This window comes from Lutra lutra, chromosome 11 (genome assembly GCF_902655055.1).
Source record: "Lutra lutra chromosome 11, mLutLut1.2, whole genome shotgun sequence".
NCBI classification, from domain to species: Eukaryota; Metazoa; Chordata; class Mammalia; order Carnivora; family Mustelidae; genus Lutra; species Lutra lutra.
Genome location: NC_062288.1, coordinates 22,605,141 through 22,625,510, shown reverse-complemented (window position 1 = coordinate 22,625,510; position 20,370 = coordinate 22,605,141). Strand labels below are relative to the sequence as shown.

Here is a 20,370-nt window from a genome sequence, read left to right as displayed (position 1 = left end):
ATGAAATTTGAGATTTAACCTTTATTACTGCCAACATTTTTTAACAGTACTACATATTTTGATTTACTTCTTTTATACATTATTTTTCACATAATTTGAAAATAATCTTATTGCCAATGTTTTATGACAAATCTGAAGCTTAATTTACTGCTGTATACCTAAAATTTTTATCAGGTTGTTTAAAGAATTTAAAGTTCTTATGAGGGGAACAGTAAATTAACTTGATTTATGCAATTGTGTTGTTTTTCAACATCTTCATTCTTCTTGACCTTTTTCATATGTGGTTCATTTCCTATTTAATATTTTATTAAAACTTTAGTTTGAGCTACATTGTAGAGTCACAGCACAATTGCCGGTTTTATTTATTTATTTTGAGAGAGAAAGTATGTGCACATGAACAGGGGAAGGAGGAGGTAGAAGGAGAGGGAGAGCGCGAATCTTAAACAGGCTCCATGCCCAGCAGAGACTGACATAGGGCTCGATCTCACAACCTTAAGATCATGACCTGAGCCAAAAATCAAGAGTCAGACACTTAACTATTTATTTATTATATTTTTTCCTAATTGCCAGCTTTGATAAAACTCACCTTCACAGTAACATATCAGAATATTTAGAGAGTTTAAAATATGAAAAACAAAGAAAAACTTCACTGATAAATCTTCTAACATTAATGATTTTAAACACAAAAGATATTAGCACCCATATGTAAGCATTTGTAAGATCTGATTTTAATTATGTAGATATTTTAAGCTGGAAAATTTTAAGTTGGTTTAGAATATACTATATTCACGCAAAATGGCATAGCTTTCAGGACTATCATTACTGACCATCAAAAAGTTTACATGAACAAACAAAAAATGAAAACTAAGTTCAAAAGAAAAGATTTTAGCAACTACTGACTTAACTAGAAAGTAGAAACAATCAGGCACTATAAATATAATTAATCTTCAAGAAATCCAAGTAATATATTCTTTATTGAATATACACTTAAACTCTTAGAGTACATTCCTATGGCATAGTAACACAAATTGCATGAAGTTTTGAAGTTTTTTAAATCTGTAAGTACACAGATAATGTTGAGTCAAAAAGCTTTTAACAGCTGTTTAAATTTAGAAAGTACTTCTATTCAACGATGCAGATGTCCCATGGATGGAACTATTATAATACTGCGATTCCACCAAAGGACATAACCATCAGTTTCACTTCCCAGAAATCCTATTTAGTTTCCCCATCCTGTTTTTCCTCTATAATGATTTTAAATAGCATGGTTCTTTTTTATTGAAGCCTTATAACACTAGTAAGTACTAAAACTGGGGGAAATTCCATTTACCTTTCAATTTGGGTCAAGGTGAACAGAAAATGGAAGTTTTCGGTTATAATTTCTAAAATGTTTAAGAAAAAAAATAATTTGCAACTTAGAAAAAACTTTAGCAATATCAACTAAGGTCTTCAATTAAAAAAAATAGACATTTCCAAGGAATATATTCTCATGGCTTTCTTTGGTTTCTTTAGTTGCTGCTCACTGCTGTGACAGTAAGAGAGGACAAACTCAATGCATTCTGTATAGTGTTTTCTAAGGATGAGGTACAGTGTTTTGGGTTTCTTTTAAAATCAAATATTAATATGAACAGACCACAGTTGTATCTCTACCTACCTTAGAATAAATGCAAAATTATTTTACACTATAAACAGTTTGCCTCCACAAGGGAATGTTTTAGGCTTATCAATAAAGTGACCCCTTTATTTAATCCAAAATAATAAGAGTAAGCTTTAATACTGCTTGTACTTCTTCACTTACTATTACAAAATGCTATCTTTAAAGGGAGACATACTTCAGAAAAAAATTACAGTTCTTAGCCTTCTCCAAGTTCACCCTGTCAGTGCATCAAGGAACGGCTAACATAATCCTCCGTTACCCTAACTTCTATTTAGGCATTAAAATAGTTCTAAAAGTGAGGAATGTAGTATTTTCTGATGAGTGGCGTAAACGGTTTCAAGGCTTCTTATAAACCTGCACGCTGCTCTTCGCTTGCTTGAGTATCCTCACTCTGCATGATATTCTTGCCATACCACTGTCTCATGGATCTCTTACCTCCTTCCCTTTTATCTCTTCCTTAACCTCCTTCCCTTTTATCTCTTCCTTACCTACCCATTAAATGTTGTTTCCCAGTGTTCTGTTCTCAGGCTTTTCCTGTCATCAGCCAGTGTAGATCTCACTCCTACAGTTGTATTGATATGTGTTATAATAAATGTGTATAGCACACATATACATACTGATATACACACACTTTCCTACCGAGGACTCCCAGATCTCCCTCCCAAGTACCACCAGAGTATTTCTAAAGCACAATTTACAAATCTGCTCCTCTTCTAGTACTTCCCACCACGCCTGAGTCAAGTTTCTAAAACACAAATTTAACCAGGTAACTTTTTCTGCTTACAATCCTTCAATGTCGCCCTCATCATTTTCCAGATTATGTCCAGACTCTCCCAGGTGAGGCAGTTAAGCCCCTGCACAATCTGACTCCCATTTTCCTTTCTAGATTCATGCCCAACCACCCCAATCTCCTTCCTCCATCCAACCTATTACCAGTAAAGCTCCTTGAGGATTCCTCAGTCAGTCCTGTTCCTTCTTTCCTGCATGTTTATTTTCATATGCTCTTCATTTTGTCTGGAATGTTTTCCTCATTCTCCCCAATGTTTGTCAAACTCAGCTCATGAGTCACTTCCTCTGAAAATCTTTCCTAACCTCCCCAGGGCTGCTTCCCCCTGCACTCCTCAACAGAGACCTAAACTGAATTGATCTCATTTGTAATTATGAATCTCATCTACAAAATTATAATCCATTCCATCTTTCCCATGATTTAATCCTGTATTTAACAAATAGCAGGTGCTTACAGCAACTTACATTCTTCCTGAAAATAGTTTAAAGATTAAAACTGACCAATGGCAAAGAATCTTGCTCTTTATTATAGATGACTAAGTTGTTTAAACACTGAGATTTTTTTTTGACAGATTTTTAAGAAACTATAGACACAGGTTTCCAATCTAACATAAACCTTGTCATACAAAATAGAAAATGTCAAGCCACTGAAATAACATTCTCCGGGCTCAGATTAAATTTAGCTCGTGCAGGAACACACAGATTAGTACTACCTATGCAAATGAAAAATATAACTCTTATTATCAAAAAGGACCAATTGCTAAGAAACAGAACAAGTTTAGTAAAAAAAATAGTTTTCATGCTAGAAAGGTAGCCTATGAGAATGTCTTATCAGCATAAGTGATTACATCTTCAAGAAGAAACCACCTACTACAAAAACATTTCTATTAATGCTTTACGTTCCTAAGTTCTTCTTAAAAATGACCAACTCTTCAGCGGCTCTACTTGCGTCCAAGTCATTCTGTTAGTAGCACCAAAAGCAGATCTCAATGAAGCAGAGCAGCATTTGACAGGACCACTCAGGCGGGAAAAGTCCTGAAACACTTACCAGTTTAATAAACTGTACAGAGCAATGACAGCATCAAAGGGGAGGAAAAGCAAACTAGAAGTATAAGGTGACAAGTGAAAGGGGAAGAGAGCTGATAAAAAATAATCATTAGAAAATAATTTTTAAAAGAACAGAGGATGCTAAAAAGCAAAAAACAAAACAAATCAAAACAAAAACAAACAAAAAAACCCATCAGAGGTAAAGACACATGACTCCACCAGCATAAGAGTTTACCTCTGTATTTAAAAGTTTGGATAGAATAACTAATATTTACACCTTAAAAGTGTATGGGAAGATAAAAGACAAAATGTGGTTAACAATTTATAGAACTATGTTTCGGAATATATGAAATGAAATAAACTTGTTACCTTGATTTCTCTTTGCTCGACAGATTTTTCCCATATTTGTTGATCATATGCTCCAATCTATGTAAATAAATAAAATACAACACTGCATTAAATGATCATTGTTGGTACCTGTCCAATAGCTACAACTCTGCTTGCATTATAAACAACTCCGCGTTCACTCAGCACCAAGTACGTTCAGCTTTGTCTCAGACTTCTGGGATCAATATTGTATTGCAGTAGCTCTCAAAGGTACAGTTTCAGGACCAGCAGTTTTAGCATCACCTGGGAACTTGCTGAAAATGCCAACTCTCTGGCCTCACCCCAGAGCTGCTCAGTCATATGGCTGTGGCCCCAACTATCTGCGTTTTAAAAATTCCTCTAGATGATTCTGATACACTATTAAAGTTTGAGAACCACTGCCCTAAGGGAATCCTTTATTTAAAATAAGCATAGCTCTGGTACCACCAAAAAAAACTACCAATAATAAATCCTATGGAGTTATTTTTAAAGAAAATACAAATGGGGGCACCTGGGTGGCTCAGTTGGTTAAGCAACTGCCTTCAGCTCAGGTCATGATTCTGGAGTCCCGGGATCAGGTCCCACATTGGGCTCCCTGCTTGGAAGGGTCTGCTTCTCCCTCTGACCTCTTCCCTCTCATGCTCTCTTTCTCTCTCATTTTCTCTCTCTCTCTCTCTCAAATAAATTAAAAAAACTTTAAAAAAAGAAAATATAAATGTTCTACAGAATTAAAAATCCATAAGCATATAGATCAAAATTACCACTTGGCTTACATTTTAAACTAGAAAATAAAGTCTTGAAAGTGATTGAAGACACAGGGTGAATATCGAGAAGTAGAATTCCTTTTAGCTTCTATGCCCATCACTCTCAGATGCTGTAAAGTTCTCTGAACTACACCTTCACCTGGGCAGGATGCACAAACCATTCTTACTGTCTGTCTCTAATTCTTTGCTGTTAACACATACTGTCCCCAGTGTCCAACGGGACACTGAAGTGGGTCATTAGCTTATAGTTTTAACTGAGGATTTTCACTTTTAGCATTAATTGAAATTAGAATTCTGAGAAATTAAAATTACTTCAGTTAATTACTAGATGAGACAGATAGAGACCAGATTCAGGCAGAGGTATTATGAGGATATTCAGGAAAGAGTATTTTCTGACTCATGACATCATTCTACCCAAAAGAATTTTTATCTATAACACTCTTTAAAATCTTGTTTCAAGAAATGAGAAATTGAGAATCCAAGCTGGTTTAAAGACAGATATGAAGGGGGTAGAATAAAATGATTACATGACTCCATAAGTGCCTTTCATTTTGATTATTCTTACATATCATCTTATTCACTAACTTCTCTGGTCCTTTAAATCCTTTTCTCTTTTTCATCAACTTCCTTTCTTTCTTATTTTTTAAAATCACTTTGTGATATACTATACCCTGCAAATTAAAATCTTAGAACACCTAGACCAAGCCACATGGAGTGAACAACTCACGTACATGTAACCAAAATTGCCAGGAGTCTCTCTCTCTAAAGCAGAACAGATTAGCAATAACCAAATGGTTGGACTTAATGGCAGAGCTGACCTGCAGTAACTAGTTGTCTTTTACCCTCCTAAATTTTAAATTCAATCATCTTCTTTAAAAATCAAAAAAGGTAAGTATGGGAACACAGATTCTACAGGAGCAATTCTGCTCTAACTTGGTAATTCAGAATGACTGAGTTTAATTCAATCAAAACTTATTTTTAAAATGTGCAACGATTTCAATGGCACTGTATGCTTTTTAGTGAAACAATAACCCAAACTAATAAAAAATAGGTACTGATATGTCTTAATGATTATTCTGGCAGTATTTTGTTTTCACATACAAAAGAATGCACTAAATTCTCTTTAAAAAGAACTCTATTTTTATGTCAAGATGACAAGAATATGGACATGGAAATATATGTCCCACAATTTTAAAATAAGGGAAAATAAATAATGCATATGCAAAAGAACAAATCAGAAATGCATGTCAGTCCTTGGCCTATGTAGGTTTAATGCAATCCCAGCATGGTACTCAATAGCTCCAGACTTAAAAAGATTCAGAAAGTCTAATAAATCTTGTAGGGAAACTGTGGCTAAAAGTGGAAAAGCTTTTTGAAGGCTGAGGTACTTGTAAATAGCAATACTTGTAAATACTTGAAAATAATACTTGTAAATAACTCTAAAAAAGGGCAGTGGTGGTGAGGTATAATCCTATAAAAAGGATAAAGATGGCTTATTTTATTGGAGAGTTCATTTCCCCCCCCCAAAGATGTGATGGGTTAGAGGAAGAACAGCTTTCACTGTAATAGAATGTGGGATCTTAACTTTTTTTTTCTTAAATGAGATAAATGTCACTTTCAATTACAAGCAATTAAATGTCTCTCCAGGGGAGACATCAGTTTTCCTTTGCAGAGGACATATTTTGTTTTAAAAACACTACCACAGAGACCTTTCAGTTACATGAGCAAATAGACCACTTTCTTGAAAAACAGTGTGAGGGTGCCGTGAACCTAAATACGGGTATTTTACCTGGTCATGGCTCTGCTTAATAATGCACATGCCATTAACAAATTAGCCTTAAGTATAAATTCAGACTGAATTGTGTCTGAAAATTATCTGTTTCTTGGGATGTGTGTGTGGCACATCAAAGGCCTCCTGAAATCAAGGTGGTGGCAGGATGCCAGAAGGGACAGGGAAGGAATTCTAAAGACCCCTTCTGATCTGAAGCCTCATTTAATTGCACGATGAAATCTGTCAAGATAGATCAGAACACCTGCGGCTGAGGTCAAGCTATTCTCCTGTAAGAAACAATCTTCTGGTTAGTCGACACAGAGAAAGAAAAGAAGTGAAACTTTAAGACCCATCTGCTCAAGACTTAGGGTCAGGGATGAAGGATAACTTGCAGAGCTGTGCTAACAAAATTAAAAGCAAATAACTCAACAAATGTTCTAAAGGTTCTGGTTCTATTCTACCTCTGACACAGACACTTGGCAGATTTGACTAAATCTCTAAACTTGAAGCTGTTTCTTTTCTTTTATTTCTTCTACATAAAATTAAATCACAAAGCTGAGTTCAATTATAGTTCTCTGCAAAATCTCAGGACAAAAAAATTTCCTTATTTTTTAAATGCCATACAAAAGAGTAAAGGAATCTCAGCAGTAACATTTGCCTAAGAGGACAGAAATTTTAATCAGATAATACATTCTTCAACTAGGAAAAGAATATTATGTAATATGTTGGCTACTTCCATAATTCGGCTACTCCTAATGATTCTCCCCTGCCTCCAACAATGCCTCCACTACTTGGGTGTCTAGAAAAGTGCCCAACATTCTATGGAGACAAAAGGACATACAGGATATATATATAAATAATGCTTTTTAAGTAGACAGACCTACAAATACCAAGGCAAATAGTGTATGAGTAGTACTACGGTTTTCCATCCCATTCTTCATAACCGATGATCTGCTTCAAGGAGGGAAAAACATTGCTTCTCTCTTATTATGAGAGAAGACTCTGAAATCCTGATTTACATTTGATGTGCAGGCAACAGCTTGGTACATATTAAGAAAGTTCTTTCTGTGGTGCCTGGCTATGGTAAGCAATCTTATTAACACTTTGGTTCTTAATCCCACAGATGCCATGGACACCTTAAGCCTCCTAAGCCTCAGTGTCCTCTTACCCCAACCAGAGCTGACCTATTTTTTTTTTTTTTTAAACCTGGTCCTAGACCCAACACTTTGCCCTCTATAAATTAATCCTGCATCTTCAACAGCAGGTCTGACAATCCTATATTGATCTCTTAGAATACTTTCCATAATGACAGAAAGGACAATTCTAAATTTCCTTCCCACAGGTTTTAATTCCTAAGTACTGTAAGCATTACCTCTTCCAGCGAACATCTAGCCAACTACTTCAACTACTAAGATTGAAGCTATAAGATGCAAATATCTTTATTTGCTATCTTCTCCATCTCTAGTATCTGTTTTCTCATCAATTATTTCTAGTATTTTCTTTCCTCCTATTTTTACAAATGAACTTTGCACCTTTACAAAAATTAAGGCTGATTAAAAGCAAACTGAATAAATAAATAAATAAATAATTGAGGGAAAAGCATCCTGAAAGTGGTAAAAAAAATTTTTAAGGAAAAAATGAGAAGTAATTAAGATATTATAGTAATATCAAGTGAGCTGAAATTCAATTAAATGAATACTATAGATATTTTCTGAACTGAAGACTATCGTAAAAGGAAAATGTATATGGTATAAATCTGAAATTAATGTAGCTAATGTTACATTAAATATAACTGTATGGGAGGAGGCGTGAGGGAATAGAAGATTGGTAAATGGAGAAAAGCCTGTCTTTGTTCAGGATTCTACCAGAATCAGGCTTCCAAGAAAAAAAAATTTTGTAATGAATATGATGGTATCAAGAGTACAAATGTTAAAACCTAGACAATTAGATGGTGAAATGGGAAACACATATCACTATGGAATTCTAGAAAAGAAACATCTGAAAAACAATTTGAAAAGCTACTCTTAGGTGATCTGATTACCTCTTAGGTCATCACATTCAGAACAGCAGTAGCTCAAATATCAAGAGCCTAAAGAGAAGGTGTCTTGCTTCAAAAAGGTAGTTACCAATAGTTTAATTAGATTAAGTGCTTAGATAAAAGATTTAGAGTTCACAAATAAATATAAGCAGGGCAAATGGAGGCCCAGATTTGGAAACATATTTTAAGCACCTCATTTCCTCAGCAAATGAACAGAAAGACCATAATACTATAGATCAAAATCCTAATTTTTCCTACTTCTATCATGCTCAGTTTCTTTTTTTGGAATCTCATTTCAGAAACAATGAAAAGCAAGCTATTAATTCTCACAAACATCAAATTTATTTTATTTTAAGATTTTATTTATTTTACAGAGAGAGAGAGAGAGAGAGAGAGATCACAAGTAGGTGGAGAGACAGGCAGAGAGAGAGAGAGAGAGAGAGAGAGAGAGAGAAGGAAGCAGGCTCCCCACTGAGCAGAGAGCCCGATGTGGGGCTCAATCCCAGGACCCCAGGATCATGACCTGAGCCGAAGGCAGAGGCTTTAACCCACTGAGCCACCCAGGCGCCCCTATTTTATTTTTTTAAAAGATTTTATTTATTTATTTGACAGAGATCACAAGCAGGCAGAGAGAGAGAGGAGGAAGCAGGCTCCCCATTGAGCAGAGAGCCCAATGCAGAACTCCATCCCAGGACCCTGGGATCATGACCTGAGCCGAAGGCAGAGGCTTTAATCCACTGAGGCACTCAGGCGCCCACAAACATCAAATTCAATTCAAAAAGTAAACAGAGTTCAAATCCCATCCTAGCTTGGCCCACTCAATAAACATCAGAGGCCAATCGTATACCAGGACAAATGTAGTCCACCTTTGGTAGCAAGAGTGTATGTTAAAAAGCATGACAAGGAGACAAAAGCTCAAGAATTTCTTGAGACAACTTCATCCAAATAAATAAATAAATAAGGAGAGAGAGATATCCATGACCTTGCTGATTTTTCCCATCTCTAAAGTGACAGTAAATACATTCTATTTTTTCTATGACTATTTTTTTGTACATCTATCATCAACTACAAGACCCTTATAGGTAAATGTCATATTGCTTTTACACTTAGGACAAGTCTCATATTTTAATAGTGATTTAATAGCTATACAACTAAAAGGTAATTTTTAACCTTGAGTCCTTTTTTTTTTTTTTTTATAAAAATAGAAGTTATCAATCAGAAAATACCCTTTGTTATATTTGGAGTGTTGGTTTTTAATCTTTTGTTCCCTCATTGCCTTAGTTGTTCAGCCTTTAATGTTTGCTGACAAGAGTAGAAAAGACCAAACCGTGCAAGAGAAGTGGATTTTCATCCTGCCTCTATCATGACCAGTCTTACGGTCTTGGCAAGATTCTTGACCTCTGAGCATCTGAAAAATTGGGGACAACAAAACATATTTCATAGAACTAGAACGTAAAAAGGGTGATGTCTGATATATAGTTGGTGCTCTTTAAATATTAGCTCTTTCCCTTCTTGGTAAGTCAGTCCCTACAAGCCTTAATACCACATTTTAAAAAAAAGATTTTTATTTATTTATTTGAAAGAGAGAGAGAATGAGAGAAAGCATGAGAGGGGAGAAGGTCAGAGGGAGAAGCAGACTCCCCATGGAGATGGGAACCCAATGCAGGACTCAATCCCAGGACTCTGGGATCATGATGTGAGCCAAAGGCAGTCGCTTAACCAACTGAGCCACCCAGGTGCCCTTAATACCCCATTTTTAAGTTGATAAGATTGACCTATGCTTAAATTGATTTTTATAACAATATTCACTAATGATGATTTGGATGGCCACAATTTTTGAAGGTATGAGTATGGGGACAGAAAAGACTCATTACTACTATGAAAAAAAGAACAAACCAATAAAAGCAGCTAGAAATGCCTGAGCAAAAGGTGCAAAGAAAACAAAAATAACGTGTGTGGAGATAAATGTAATTTTCTTAAATAAAACCAATGTTACACTTTATTTTAAAGAATTACTCACAGTTTATAAATGAAAACAGGGCTGTCAGCACCCAAAACCTAATGTGCCCAGACACCTAAATTATGTAATTTTCATTTCAACGAGTTTGATAAAAGAGAGAAGTTGAAGTATTGAACAATATAATAAAACTAAAGTTACCGAACAAAACAATGACTCTGAGAATAAGATATCCAATGAAAGAAAACTTATATCTATAATCCCCCAAATTATGTTGCCACAGCAGATATTTTGAAATCAGATCTAGTACCTGCATTCACATCACTAAAACATACTAAAGAAACTATTAGGGTCACTCTGAACTATTAGAACTATTGATTAGCTTTGAGATAAATCCCACCTAGCATTAGTAGAAACTAATTCTTTAGACTTTTTAAAAAAATTTTTAATTCCAAAGTATAGCCCTCCCAGTTTATCAAATAGGTTTTCACCGTTCTTTGCTCATAACTACTGCCTTACAGATTTCTCTATTGAATGCCTGCCATATAACTTTGCAACTGCTTATAAGGCAGTCCTTATAACTGCTCCTGAAGAGCCCTGTTTCTAACCTACTATCCTGAAAGCAATTCCCCTTATTTCTCCATTTATATGGTCTCCTATTCTATTCTCTTGTTTCTTCACAATGTCCTATTTTAATTAACATACTGCCCAATGTTTGCGATTGCCCATCATGTGCATGCACACGTACCCATACCTATCGAAGTCTGACACTCAGGTGACTTTAATGATGAGGAACAAATGAGGAAGTTGAATCACTTAATTATATGATATGAACTATGAACAAGGATGATGTCAGACAAGAAGATATGGTCTGAGGACATGGCAAGAGCCAGTAACTCTTTTGAATGTATAACAACAACTACCGAATTATTTTACCAAATCTTTAATTCTTCTGAATCATTCTTTTCTTAGAACTCTAAAAACCATGAAAAGCCAAATCACAGAAGCCTTTTAATCTAACTATTAAAACATTCTTCTACAATTCTAGTGTTATTTGGGGGGGGGGGTGAGGACATGGTAAGTATTAAAAGTTAAGATATCTTAACTGGAGAAATCTAAATCATGAAATAAATATGAATAATTATAAGGAAAGAGTTTCTTTGTAGCCTCTTTGCTTCAACCATCCTTCATTTCTTCTATTAGTTTCTAGCAGAGTCATATAATCAAACGTGTTAACTACAGAAAAGAAAAGCTGCTTGAGTAAAAATATAAAACTTTTAAAAAGATTAAAATCTTTTTTGGCGGGGGGAAGAATACAATTTTTCAAGAAAGAAAACATTTCTAGAATCCAATCAGTTTTAAAATATATATCTAGCTAGCCTCTGACATTCAGACAGAAACACTGAAGTCTGAAAACATATTATCATCTGCAGATACTAAAATCTAGGTAATTAGCACAGATTCCATTAAGTATAAGTAATAATAGTTAAAGCCACTTAAAAATCTGCCCACATATTCTATCAATTTATGCATTATCTAGAAACACACCCTTTCCTGCATTAACCCTAAGAAGTGCATTACAGGTCACATACATATAATCAAATCATGATTCATGACCAAGTTCCTATTGCCTAGGGAGAACCAGTTAATGATAGAGTAAAACACTGACTCAAGTTTGGAAAAATGCCTTGAAGAATATTTTTAATTCAACAAAAAGAAATGATTATGGTAGAATCTGCCTCTAAGAAGTTACAGGTCCAAAGAAAAATATTCAGAGATTTAGTTATAATCCAAAGCAGAATCAAGTAAGCACTACTGTATTATATGTAAGTGAGAGATGGTCTGAAAAACAGCAGTATTTGTGAAGTAAAAGATATAAGATTGGGAAACTTACTGAATATGCCAACATGGGAAAAAGACAGAGATGACAATTTCTAGCTTAAGTACCTAGGACGGCAGTGGTATCATTAAACATGACAAAGAATAAAAACAGATTTGAGGGGCGCCTGGGTGGCTCAGTGGGTTATGCTTCTTCCTTCAGCTCAGGTCATGATCTCAGGGTCCTGGGATCGAGCCCCGCATCAGACTCTCTGCTCAGCGGGGAGACTGCTTCCTCCTCTCTCTCTGCCTGCCTCTCTGCCTACTTCTGATTTCTGTCTGTCAAATAAATAAATAAATAATCTAAAAAAAAAAAAAAGAAATAAGTTCAATGACGTGAATGCTGTATGTAAACAGGGGAAGGGTTTAAAAAATTATTGCTTATTTATACAATAAAGTACTACGCTCATTAAAATTATGTTTTAAAAGGATATTCAGTGATGTGAGAAAATACTGGTAGGTTACATGAAAACGGGATAACAGAAAACTAAATACACTCTGTTTGGGGCCCTTTCTGCCACAAGAGTCCATTTGGAATGTTGTTGTTTTCTGGGACACTTGGTATGCATTTTAGCATCTTGGTTCTTTAACTCATTTTCCCCCTTATATCCTAGAATGCAGGAATCTATCTGCCCTTCTATAGTAACAGACTTTGACAGTTTTGTTATTAAGTCATAACTTTTTTAAAAATTAAGGTGTAACTTCTTGGCTGAATTTTTTTTTTAAAGATTTTATTTATTTATTTGACAGAGAGAGATCACAAGTAGACGGAGAGGCAGGCAGAGAGAGAGAGAGAGAGAGAGAGGGAAGCAGTCTCCCTGCTGAACAGAGAGCCCGATGCGGGACTCGATCCTAGGACCCTGAGATCATGACCTGAGCCGAAGGCAGCGGCTTAACCCACTGAGCCACCCAGGCGCCCCTTGGCTGAAATTTTTATTCTATAACTCATAGGAAAAAACCATGTTTACTTTCATAATGATGGTTAATTAAATTGATTTTGTGCAGCAGCAACTGGTTCCTTAATGACTTGCCCTCTCACAATACTTTTCCCTGAGAAAATGTATTGGAAAGCATCTAGCCCAATACCTAACACTTGATATTACTTCAATATTAGCTTTCATTTTCTCTTGATTTTTAAAATTATTTTTATCACGATTTAAAAGTAATACATGCTGGGGCACCTGGGTGGTACAGTCGGTTAAGCATCTAACACTTGGTTTCAGCCTGGTAATGATCTCATGGACATGGGATTGAGCTCCTCACTGGGCTTGGCGCTTAGCAGGAAGTCTGCTTAGAATTCTCCTCTCCTTTCTCCCTTTGCCCCTCCCGCCTTCTCTCTCTCAAATAAATAAATCTTAAAAGAAAAAAAAAAAGTAGTATATATCTATCATAGGAAAAGTGAAAAATGCAGGTAACTGTAAAATCACACAACTGCCCTACTGTTAACCTTGTGATTTTCCCCAACCAAGTGTCCCAGAAAACAACAACATTCCAAATGGGACTCTTGTGGCAGAAGGGTAACTCAAACTGCATTAGGTGGTAATGGAAGGAATTCAAATGGTTCACACAGGAAAGCAGGGGAAGGGAGGAAAGGGAGACCAGTAAATGGCTATGTGGTGGAACTGGGAGAACTCCAAGTTCTGGAAGCCAAGGAGAGAAGGCCATCATCAGCTTTTGGCCCTCAGAGCAACCATCAGGGATTGGCCATATGAGAAAAAGAAGCAGACATGGACTGTCTCATCTAAAACCTGTTCTCTGTACCCCCTCAGTTCCCATGAGAGGAAAAAGATTAACCTTCAGATCTATTTACTCAACACAGTGTGATTTCAGGGGTCTCTCAATAATCCTCAAATGCCAAGCCCCCATCTTTAATAAGAACATAATCTTTGATTTAAGATTAAAAAGCAAATACCTAGTTGATTCCATACCTGTCTCTCATTTATACTTAAGTAAAATCATAAAATCACTAAGCATGAAGAACTGGGGACCTACTATTTGGTGAGGGGTGCTGCCAAGGGCTGGGTCTGTGTTATTGGATCCTGCGCACACCCCTCCTCCACAGTGATCCAAAGCCAGACAGCTGACTCCTGCTGAGCCAATCAGATTCTCTCCCCCTTCCAAATGTCAGATGAATGAAACATAGAGACGGATGCCTAACACAGGAGAATAAAATTAAACAACAAAGCCCTATAGACAAGTTTCTAGAAATTCTGCTGCTAAGGGGCCCAACACATGCCTGGATTGCCTTTCCTTCCCAGGTGCTGGCTGTTGCTGTTGGCGCAGTTGATGTGTGTAGTGAAAAGGAGAAGCAGAACACAGTGGTGTTTTTTCCTGGCCCAACTTTAATGAGAACATTGCTGTTAATGCAAACCAACACCACTCTGCATAATTTAAGAAGATTGTTTATTTTCCAACTTGCTGGTACATGGCAGTACATTCTCAGTGGATTTATTAATCAAAGTACTGCCCAATTAATAACCTTTCCCAAGAAGTCATCTTGGCAAAGATAATTTAACTTCTGCTTTTCCACTTAACCTAACCTGGCATCATGAATTGTGAAGAACCCTGCTAATGAGAAAAAAAAGATCATTAGTAGCTTTTATGAATCATATGAAGTAATTCAAATGTGCCTTACTTCATGAATTAAACAGAGGATCAAAACACATTATCCAGGGTAAATACTAAAGTTCTATTTAATAAACGTGTAATATTAATCCCCAGGTTTTAAAACCAAACCCTTAAAATTTAACATCACTTAATAATTATTTGAATTTTTCATTAAATGTTATCTCAACAATTCATTTAATAAAAATTTAATCTTATTAAAAATAGTTAAAATAAATTATAAAAGTATTTAAAATGGCTTTTTAAAAGCTATTTATTAAACAGCCTAGTTAAAAAAAATTGAGATTCCACTTCTTTAGCTTCTAAATCGTTGAAACTCAGTGAAAGACCAAACACAAACTACTTTCTCTTCATTTTACAACTAACATTGTGGTTCTTATTTCATATATCAAACTTAAGGGGGGGGGGGAAACCATCAAAACAGCATGAACTTCATCTTCCTACCTAGTCTAATGAAAGGTTCTGGCAATAACAGACGTCATAATTCACTTAGCTGAACAACATCTATGAAAATTAATTTACTCGGTTAAATAACACTGGCCCAAACCAAGCTAGTCAGTATATGTACAAGACCACCAATAGACAAAACTCATTCAAGCTAAAACAATGGTAGCATCGACAGTAATTGCTGCTTCGCTCATTCAACATTTGCTATCCCTCACAGGCTACAGCACAGGCAGGGAACGAGGCACAAAAGGCAAATTTAATGCCATCACCTACAACCATCTGAGAGCCCACAGCCAGGCGAGAAGAAATAGGTCAGGTTTGGAAATAACGTTGGGAGTGGAATCACTCATTATCAGTTAAGGAGGGTAGATTCTATAGCCCGTTGTAGCTAGGTTTAAATTTCTGGCTCTATTAGGTATTTTCTGCATGGCAGTAAGAAAACTATTAGACTTCACTGAATCTCAGTTTCCTTAGTTATAAAATCAGGATGATGGCAGGAATGCTGATTTCAAAGGGTTGTTGTGATGATTACACACATGTAAAGTACTTAGGAAAGTCGGTAGCACACAGTGAGTCCTCAATAAATGTAACCTGTTGTTTCTCACCCAGCACAACACTGGTGTCAGAGGAAGCTCTGGGCCAACCACTTTACTTACACAAAGTCATTTAATCCTCGGAACAATCCCTGACATAAACAGTGTTATTCCAATTTTAAAGAAAATTGAGCAGATATAGAGAAGTTCTATAACTTGCCCCAAGTCACAAGACAGCAGATGACAGAACCAGATTCAAACAAAAGATGTCTGGCCTCAAGGTCCTTGGTTTTTTTTTTGTTTGTTTGTTTTTGTTATTGTTTTTTGGGTTTTTTTTGTACCTGACTGATTTCTATGTTATTAAGACTCATAGAGTGTCTGTGTATGGTACAAATACAAACTGATTAACATGAAAGGGAATGTTTATTTTAAAAGCTCTCAGACACTATGCTAGAACTTTCTCACAAACTATTCATAAATCAACATTTTCACTCCTATTTTAAAGATAAAGAAATGGAGTCTCAGAGAGATTGAAACAACTTGCCCATGATCAAACAGCCTTCAGATACATAATTTGGATCCCATCTCCAGGCACAGATGCCCATAGGCTGGGTTTCCATTACACAGTGCTACCTTCCTAAGATAAATCTTAACTGTCTTTTCTCAAAATAACAGCAATCTGTAGAAACTGCTATATCTTAGTAGCAGAAACCATTTCAAACTATATGTTTACAAAAGAATTAAGTAAACATACCACCTATTTCAGATATACCCATTCTTTCACTTGCCAAGATCTGTTTTTAATTAATCGCATGCCTAAGAATAGCTATCATTTTTTCTTTGTATTTGGGATTATAATTTAAAGTCCAACTTTATTACTTCTTGTGCATAGAGGAGGGTAAGGACCATCCTGGAAAAGTGGGAAAAGTCCCCACCAAGGCACTTCAGGTAGCCTGAGGGGAAAAAAAAGAAAAGTAAACATTTCCTTAAAATGAATGTGTATATTTATAATGTCCTCTCAACTGAACCGTTTAACTATAACAAGTACTGGGCATGAATTAACCCAAAAATGTAACTTGTTTCAAAGTTCTGCCCAACTTGTAAATTCCTTAAACAGGGTTTCATCAGTCTAGTAAAACCAAGAGGAAAATTCCATAAATGTTTTGCTGCATCAAACTGCAGATTAAATATTTACTTTACTACACCTTTTACTGCTTAACCTAAGAAGATGAAAAAAAGTATTTTTTGCCAAGTGACATCTATTATTTGATATTTTTTCTTTGATATACCAGAAAGGGGAAAGAAAATTCCATGACTACTTCATCAATTATCATCACACTTTCAGGAAAATGAAGTAATATTTAATGATAATAGGTAAGATCAAGACAAAACAAAACAAAACAACAAAAACAAAATCCCTACAACTTAACTAGTCAATGGCAGATCTAAAATAGGAAATAATCAGTAATCTGCCAACCAACTAAGATTGATTTTTGTGACAAGTAATCTCTTTTCCTTTTGATTTTACCTGAAGAGACTTAAATTTCATTTTATTTTTTTGAAGATTTATTTATTTGACAGAGAGAGAGAGAGAGAGAGCATGAGAGCGGAGGTAACAGGGAGAAGCAGATTTCCCACAGAGGACTCGATGCAGGACTCCATCCCAGAACTCCGGGATCAAGACCTGAGCTGAAGGCAGTCGCTTAACCAACTGAGCCACCTAGGTACCTAAGACCTCAATTTTAAATCACAATTCAAAGACTTTATTTCACAGGATGGAGTAGGAGTCTTCTGGGAAACCAGTATTTCACATGGCAAAGACAATCACGCCAGTTTAAGTCTCTTCCAGGATTTCTAAAGCTACAGTAATTTCAAACTAAATTTACAATACCCAAAATAAAAAATCAATGAAAAGAAACAGCAATGCAATTAACCTATGAGACACTACTTCATACCTATTAAAGTGGCTATAACCAAAAGGCAGACAATAACATATTGGTAAGGACATGGAGATCCTCATACATTGCTTGTGGGAATGTAAAATGAAGCAGCCACTGCAGAAAAACGGTTTGACAGTTATGACCTAGTAATTCTACTTCTATTTAACCACCCAAAAGAAATGATAATATATGTTCATACAAAGATCTGTACATAAATGTTTATACTTGCATTACTCATAATAGTCAAAAACTAGAAACAATCCAAATGTCCATCAATTGTGAATAAACAAAAATGTGGCACAATGGGATTCTACTGGGCAATTCAAGAAGAACTGAAGTACTCAAACATGCTACAACTGAGGAGCCTGGAGCCTGATGCAGGGCTAGATCTCACAACCCTGAGAGCACCATCTAAGCCAACACCAAGAGTCGGATGCTTACCCTGGCACCCCAGTCAGAATTATAATTGGATACTTAAAACAAGTGAATTTTATGGCACTTATGTGTACATCAATAAAACTGTTTCTAAAAAAAAGGACTACCTGTATTTCTGTAAAATTTCTTCAAATAAAAATAACATGACAAGTGTTTAAAGGGAAACACACACACACACACACACACACACACACACACACACACGCACACACCTCGAAGACCTGAGATCCTAGGGGAATTGGAATGAAAAACATTTCTCCATCAAGTTTTGACTTGTAGCAGGCTTTTCATCTCTATATCCAGAAGACTGCTTCTGCTTTTTTTTATGGGGGGGATGCATACACTAGATTATTATTAATTGATTTTAATATTGGCCTAACATTAACTTGCTTATTAGTAAGAGCTACTTCCCAAAGGATTTGAGTTATTTATTAAGATTTTATTTATTTATTTGACAGATCACAAGAAGGCAGAGAGGCAGGCATGGGGGGAGGGGGGAGGAGGGGGAAGCAGGCTCCCCACTGAGCAGAGAGGCCCATGCGGGGCTCAATCCCAGGACCCTGAGATCATGACCTGAGCCAAAGGCAGAGGCATAACCCACTAAGCCACCCAGGTGCCCCAGGATTTGAGATATTTAAACATTATGTAGTGTAAATTATAGTTCACTTCAACTGGGAAAATAAATATTAACAAAAAGAAATTGTCAGGGCACCTGGCTGGCTCAGCTGGAGGAGTGTGCGATCTTGATCTCAGGGTCCCGAGTTCAAGCCCCACATCAGGAACAGAGATTACCAAAAACAAACTTTAAAATGGCTGCATTTGCAAACAGTTCCATTTTTGGAAAAGATTTTATTTATTCATTTGAGAGAGAGGGAGAGGACAGAGGGAAAGTGAGAAGGAGAAGCAGACCCCCCTGCTCACCCTCCCCCATCCCCACTGACCAGAGAGTCTGATGCGGGACACAATCCGAGAACCCTGGGATCATGACCTGAGCTGAAGGCAGAGGCTTAACTGACTGAGACACCCAGGCATCCTTTTTTTTTTTTTTTTAAAGTAGGCTCCATGCCCAGCATGAAGTCCAACATAGGACTTGAATTCACAACCCTGATATCAAGACCTGAGCTGAAATCAAGAGTCAGGATGCTTAAAGGACTGAAGCACGTAAGCACCCCTTAATGGTCTGCATTTCTGTGCAGTTACTTTTGTTTGAGGTTACATAAATGAGGATTTTCCTTATAGGAATTTCTAATATATACCACCAAGTGAATTAAAAAGAGTCTTGTGCTAATTTGCATCATATAAAGACATCAACCAAAGATACTGTATATATCAGACTTAATATTTAACTCCACTTTTATTTGATTTTAAAAATCTAACGATATCAAACTATAGTCTATTGACTCCACAGTATTTGCTTTAAGAAAAATATCCTTCTATACTTAGAAATGAAAGCAATTTTTAAAAAAATGGAACCTAGTCCTATTACAAGACCAACTTAAAATATTAACCTCTTTACAAAAAAAATTAAATCAGAAAATCTATATTCACTCTAAAATAATTTGTTTTATTGTTTCTTTTTAAAAGCGGGAGAACTAATTAGTAGTAAGGGCACAGAATTAAATTCCTAGATTTAAATTCCAGCCTTACCACTTACTAACTCAATGACTTCGGTCAAATTACTTTAACTTCTCCAGGTTTTCTCATTTATTATAGTAGAGAGAAATTTCTGAAGAAATATCCCGTTTTTTTTTTTTTTTATTTTTTTTAAAGATTTTATTTATTTATTTGACAGAGAGAAATCACAAGTAAGCAGAGAGGCAGGCAGAGAGAGAGGAGGAAGCAGGCTCCCTGCTGAGCAGAAAGCCCGATGTGGGGCTCGAACCCAGGACCTGGGATCATGACCTGAGCCGAAGGCAGCGGCTTAACCCACTGAGCCACCCAGGCGCCCCGAAATATCCCGTTTTTTAGAACTCTCTCCCCTAACTTTCCTCCTTAAGAAATCATAAAACAACATCTTTATCAGGAGTTTTGTTTGAGAAATAGTCTGTGTAAACATTATGGGTAACTTGAAAATAAGAGTAAAAAAGTATTGGTATTGGGTAGTATTTTTTTTTTTAAGATTTTAT

The 20,370-nt window shown here is 36.0% G+C and overlaps 1 protein-coding gene across 5 annotated transcripts in view; it reads right to left on the bottom strand.

Moving 5' to 3' along the window:
• Positions 1-20,370, bottom strand: part of PHTF2 (putative homeodomain transcription factor 2) — a 119,760-nt gene that overhangs the window by 52,526 nt on the left and 46,864 nt on the right. For 3 of the 5 annotated variants that reach the window (XM_047694660.1, XM_047694657.1, XM_047694658.1), the window contains exons 3-4: positions 3,860-3,916; positions 3,492-3,503 (exon numbers count right to left, since the gene is read on the bottom strand). In XM_047694660.1, coding sequence (XP_047550616.1) covers positions 3,492-3,503; positions 3,860-3,916 — 69 coding nt within the window. The remainder of the gene's footprint in view (positions 1-3,491; positions 3,504-3,859; positions 3,917-20,370) is intronic. The other 2 variants (XM_047694661.1, XM_047694659.1) reach the window with 1 other exon arrangement.